The sequence below is a fragment of the Epinephelus lanceolatus genome, chromosome 18 (genome assembly GCF_041903045.1).
Source record: "Epinephelus lanceolatus isolate andai-2023 chromosome 18, ASM4190304v1, whole genome shotgun sequence".
NCBI classification, from domain to species: Eukaryota; Metazoa; Chordata; class Actinopteri; order Perciformes; family Serranidae; genus Epinephelus; species Epinephelus lanceolatus.
The window spans coordinates 16,309,099-16,315,554 of NC_135751.1; the positions used below are offsets into that span (position 1 = coordinate 16,309,099).

The following is a 6,456-nucleotide window of genomic DNA, read 5'->3' on the forward strand; positions in this document are numbered from 1 at the left end:
CACACACACATTGAGTCTAATATCCCCCTGCAAATCAAAGTAATGAAGTCATTAACTCCTTAAAATAACTTTAATGACTGATGGTTGCTTAGAGTGGGGTACCACTCTGCTGTGACACTGTGTCCTTGCAATCTGTAACAGTATGTAATTAATGACTGTATTTACCTCTGCGTGATTAAGACTCCCAAAGGTGGAAGCCCCTCGGGATCAAAACAAGGCCTCTCACGCGTTCTCCGTCATCTCGTGATACTTGGTCTATCCATATTTAATATCCAAAACACATTCTGTTAATGCACACTTTACCCGCCTTAGTGTTTCCTGGCACATAACTGCACTCACTTTCAAGCACACGCAGGGACACAGCGGCTCCCTCGCAGTCCTGTGGGTGCTTTGATCGGCTAATAGGAGAGGAATCTGTTAATCGAAAAAGAGGGAAGTTGCGAGGACAGTCTGCTTCCTCCGGGGCGGAGGGGCTTGAAAGGGTGTGTCTGTTTTGAGTCCCGTCAGCTCTGTGGCAGCACCACGGACAAAAAGGATGTAGGGGTAAGGAGCAGAGGGGGGGTTGCTAAGGATGTCTTCACTTAGTTTGTGTTGCTAGGCTGCCAATTCCCTCATGTTAAGTGGAAACATCCCCCCCCCCCCCCTTCTCTCCTCCGTCCAGGCACCTCATCGCTCCCTCCCTCTCCTTCTCCTCTAAACCAAAATAACTTCACCAACCATCTGTCACTGGGCTCACAGGTCTACTGTTGCTTAGGAACAAGTCAGACACTCACATTCATGTCTATATGCATCCTCATAAGAATATATCTTCATATAGCACCAGTTAGATACATATCTCCGCCTGTGACCGCCGCTTCAATGAAATGTGCAGCAAATCCCCAGTGATCCTCCAAAGATTGTGACGCTATAAATCAGCCACAGGTTCCTCAGTGTATGAAGCTTCATAAAGGGGAAACTTCTTGAGGACATGTAATAATGACATGACAAATTTAAAAAGATTGTGGTAATTAGTTCAAAAGAGCAGCGTGTCCATTGAAGTTCCCTCCACCTCCACTTTGCAGCCACTTTCTCCTCATTTGTAAATTCTTTGAAGTTTTATACTTTCAAGCCTCGGAGAAGCATCGCCGGGCTTTAACTGTAGCTGAGGATTTACATATTGACAGAGAGATGAAGTGTAAGTACAAGCTACTTTCCATAATCACCCCGCAATAAATAATAGACCAGAATCAAATTGCACAGCATTGATTTACATGCTGCCAATTAATTTGCGGGAACCAAATCCGCAGGCTAACGAGATTACTCAGGCTTATTGTAAATGGGCAAAAAAATATACTCCTTGTTCGTCTGTCATCAGCCATTAATAAATGATCTGAAAGTAAACCACCTCCAGGCTTATGAAAGGTATTTGTGGATGGAACTAATCATTGTTTGTACACAAGCTTGTCAGTTGGTGGCTGAAAGCTGCTTACCCAGACATCAGGAGCATCCCAAATTGGATTTCATGGCCTGTGTTTTTTAGACAAACAGCAGATTAATTTTCTGCAGACAAGACTTGGGGAGTCGTTTTTTCCATCAACCTGCTGAAATCCTTCATCGTAGCTGTTCAGTTTCCCATGTTATAAGGACATGTGAGGTATTGTGTTAAAACAGGAAAATACAGTTTCTCTGCTCTGTCTTTTAACCAGCATTTGAGTGTGTTCATATACAATATAATTACGTTATATTAGCAGTTATGGGGAGTTATAGCACCTGCTCTCCTTTGCTGATGTAATTAGATAATAAATATCAAATTGGTGCACATTCAGGGTAGTTTCCAATTTGATTACAGTACCTCAGTTCTGTGATTTTACTGCACCGCTGTCTGAAATAGTCATTAGTAAATGTAATCATAATCATAAATTTTTATAAAAACTGCAGTTCTGTGTGTGTTTTGTCCAAGTGGTGTTGCCATACTCCAACAGAACACAGCTTATGGGCTTATAGGCTTAATGTCTTTATTATGTTATAATTGTCAGATAGCCCATGCAAAGTATGCGTAAAGTGTCAGTACACTGTATAGCTGTACTTACTTATGAAAAATAATATAGTAGGGAAATTATTTTGCGGGGTGGAGGTGCCTCCAGACCCCCTGGAAGGTTCGCCCCCCCGCCCAGTGTTGTCTCCATTGCCATGGCCCTGTCCTAAATTTGAAATGCTTTAAATACCACAGCACAGATTCGCTGGAAATCATACTGTATCTCTCAGATCATTTCCCTGCTGCACAAACTGGCCTCCTTGGGCAACTTTCAAACCTACTGGGCATGTATCCATCCATCTAGTAGCAATCTGTGGTGACGTCTGGCAGAAATCTGCTTCTAGTCATCAGGAAAAAAAAAGGGAGAATCTTGCAGACATGTCACAATTTTCAAACAAGTTTCATGTATGGATGGAAATCAGTTGAAATATTCATAAGAAATCTAATAATAAAAACACTGGAGTTATTTTAAAGCGTAGGTAGAAGGACTTTATGACTAATTAAGCACTGACCTTAAGAGAAAGAGCTACGTTTTGAGCAGTTCATCTAAAAGTCACTGCCATTACTTTAAAGTCTGACAGAGATACACAGAGATGATACTGTTTAATGTAGACTGTTACACCAATAACAAAAAGGTCATTCAAAGATAAATGCCACATTACGGCACTGTACATATCAACATATTTTATTCAACAGATGCAGCCTGTCAATACCGTACTGACCTCATACAATAAAACCTCACATTATGCATGCAGGAGGATGTGAATGATGAGGGAGAATACCATTAGCTTCATATAGACAGAAGAATACTCTATTATTGTAATAAGAATCAATAATGCTTTGCTCACCCAAGGCTCATATTTCTTCACAGATAAGGCTGCAGGGGTTCCAAAGGGGTTTCCTTTAGGAAACCGGTGTCCCAGGCAGCTGCAGCAGTTACACGCAACACCTGAAAGACAAAGTGACATTTGAGCAACACCTGCAATAAAAACAGCGAACAGTCTACTTTTCAGGGGTTTCATTAGAGCCGCTGCCTGAAAGGAGTCAGTGGGCGCAGTGAAAGCAGGGGAGACAATATTTCTGATAAATATTTGCCATGGTTCAATCGTAGATTATTAATTCATATCTTCATTTCTAAGTTATAGCTCGCTGTGCCTATATTGGTCTCTCTCTCTCTCTCTCTCTCTCTCTCTCTCTCTCTCTCTCTCTCTCAGGGGGGCCCTAAGTCACGTTGACAGTTCCCTCAGCAACAGGCATTAAACTCTATAAATACCTCTTGAAGTAACAGACGACAATCTGCAACACATTTTTTGATCCTAATTAAACTGAATGTTTTCAGGTTTTAAATGATTTTCATCACTTTCATGAGAAGCCTTCAAAGTTAATGTATGAGTCAATATTGGTGAGGCTTTCAGGTGTTACTGATGGGTAGAAATGAGTGCTACATCAGAACCAGAGGAGCACACTTCAAAGTGTCCACGTTTAAAAGTGAATTAGCCTCACTCATTCTTTACTCTTGAATTAAGAGGCTAACGGGAAGTGCCACTTGTTTGAAATACATTCACCTGTTGGAGGATTTTTAAGCAGTATTACTGCACTATTCAATATAGATATAAAAAGAAATGTGGGATAGTTCAATGTGCATCTGACGGCAATTTCTTATTTTGCATTAGAAACTAATTTTAAAAGAAAATCAGGTCAAAATAAGAATCAGACTGAATGATACATGTTCAAATTGAGTTTTCTCATTTATTTATGTCTATATCTCCTACATCAGAGGAGCAGCGCATTATCTAAGGCTATCTGACTACCTCCCCTGGTAAGGAGTGGTGGTGTGGTCCAGGGGGAACTCATCATCACTTTAAAACGCACCAGAGACTTGGCACAAAAGAAGCGCTCGCAGGCGAACACAGACGCAAAGGGACTGTCTCTTATTACAACGGAGGGAAACACGTTTCGCACCTTGCGCGCTGTCCAAGAAGACTAACTTAAAGTCAAAGAAACGTGGACTTTGAGTTGAAGAAACTTACTTTTGGCTGCACCTGGCAACGCTCTTTGACTCAACACATTCCAGTGATGTGGATGTGGTCATTACGCACTGAGGCTCGTTTAGTTGGACTCTAAAAAGCGAATTCTTTTTGGAGTTTCTTCCTCTTATTTTTGTCTGAACAGTCACATGACGCAAAGTTTTGCTCGGAGTCCAGGTTTTGTGGTGAGACTGTGTGCCTGCCAAGTGGAGTCGCGTGTCTGTTTGTTAATAACCCACAAGGAAACATGAACGTCTCCTTCTTCGACGTGACCCAGGGCGCGCTGTTTAACGGGAGTCAGACCCTCGCCGGGACTTTGGCGACATACTCCGGTAATGGCACCGACAACGTAGTGACCGGCGACGGTGGAGGGTCTCTGGTGCTGGTGCAAGACGAGCGCAAACTCTTCGTCATGCGTGTGGTGCAAATCGCGGTCCTGTGCGTGTTGTCGCTCACAGTCGTGTTCGGTATATTTTTCCTCGGGTGCAACCTGATGATCAAATCGGAGAGCATGATTAACTTCCTGGTGAAGGACCGGAGACCCTCCAAAGACGTGGAGACGGTCATGATCGGGCTCAGCTAGAGCATGGAGAGCAGGTACTGTGAAGAAGTGGAGCGAAGATCCGGTATGAGGATCTGGTGCGCGTTTTCTACTGCAGGTCAACATCTGCATCTGCATGTACTTCTCAAACACGCTGTGTGTGTGTGTGTGTGTGTTAGTGAGGAGATAGAAGATATGCAAAAACTTAACATTTCCTTCCGACAAACGGCTACAGGAAAGTAGTCCAGCGACCAATGTCCGTGCGTAAAGCTTGTGCGTAAAACACGGGAAATTGTTTACACGTGGGCCGATCTGTTGAATCTTTTGATTGAATTAAATGTTGCCAACTTGAACTAAGTGACGAAAATGTTTACAAGCTGTTACCTCATTTTTTTGTTCATTGAGTTTAAATTTGAAATGATTGTTAATGAATGTTTTTAAAACTGTCAAAAAGCATGATTGTGAATTCTTAATAGTTCCACGTCTGCCAGTGTATAATGTGGACGTGATGGACATGTGGGTATTCTCTATACAAAGTATTTTTCTTGGTCTCGTTTGGTAAATACTTGATGAAATCTTGCACGTTTTTCAAGGAACTCCGTCACAGCTTTATGGAGTGGTTCTGGTCCTGTTTGGCATGCTCGCTAATTGATATGTAAAGTGATTTTTGGACCCGTTTTGCACTTTTTAAATCACTGATGCTGCATGAATTATTTTGTACCAAAAAAAAAACAACAACTTGAAATTGCAGCATGCAATTAAACATTGAAATGACCACATTAGACTTTGTCATCTTTAATTAGCACGAATGTTTGCAAAGATATTTTTCTTACAGTAATGTGTTTGCCTTTCAACATAGATCTGGATTAGCAGTCTACCAGTCTCACAGTGTAACCTTTTCATTTTGAACTCATAACAAATCAGACAGTGTTCTCTAATGTGATCTATAAGCACAAGATGGAAGCATCAAGTGAATATATTAACACACTATAGTAGGTGAACTTTTAAACTCATAGGGTAATTTTTTTATAAATGTTAAAGAAACTACACAGGAAATGTTATTTTACATAGCTTCAAAAGAAGATAGAACTTTGAAGCAGTCATATGATACAATCACACTCAATACTTAGGCACTCAGTTAAAGCAGCACAGCATTTATTGCGGCTTTATATAGAGAGGCGATGAGAGGCCAGGCTGAGTTATCAATCTCATAGACAACAGGCCGCCAAGCTCTTATTGGCTTTATAGCATTTAATCTGATCTCTCTGCACAGTGACCAGCTGCAATCAAGAAACATTCAGGCTCGCCTTGACCACTTAACTTCCCAGCAGCCTCCTCTGCATCTTAAGAGTAAAAGCATGGCATTCAACGCTCACATTCTTTTGTGCAGTCAAAAGTGTGTAAAGGAGAGCATAAATGTGAGAAGGAGACACATACGTATGTCACACAAAGAGTACAACTGTCCATGTGCTTTAAAATATCATGACTCTTCCTTCCCCTCAGTGTCTGCACATCTTCCTTTCCTTTCACAAGAGAAGAAACTTTCCAATTTTTATTTCAGCCAGACAGAAAACTCACAGAAACTGTCATTATGTGTCAGATATTAGATTTTCTTTGTGTCCAGCTCAGCATTTTGGTTCAATTTCACTTCTATTTCTTCTCTCTATCTGCACCCCCTCCTTCTCTCTCGTGCTCCACTCAGAAGCAACTACTGTTCTCATTATTATTTCAGTACTTGTTAGGAGAGCTGGGGTAGATGAATCCTTACAAACACACCCATGCATCCACACATGTGCCTATTCACCATGCACACATCGGACACTGATGTGCAACAGACCGGCAAATTCTGACCTCAACCACAAGTATCTCAGAAA

General features: G+C 41.5%; 1 protein-coding gene across 1 annotated transcript; it reads left to right on the forward strand.

The window, feature by feature from the left end:
• Window positions 1–3,842: 3,842 nt before the first annotated feature.
• Window positions 3,843–5,357, forward strand: rprml (reprimo-like). The gene has a single exon (XM_033644413.2). The coding sequence runs from the start codon at window positions 4,289–4,291 to the stop codon at window positions 4,622–4,624; it is 336 nt and encodes a 111-aa protein (XP_033500304.1). The 5' UTR covers window positions 3,843–4,288; the 3' UTR covers window positions 4,625–5,357.
• The last annotated feature ends 1,099 nt before the right edge of the window (window positions 5,358–6,456 follow it).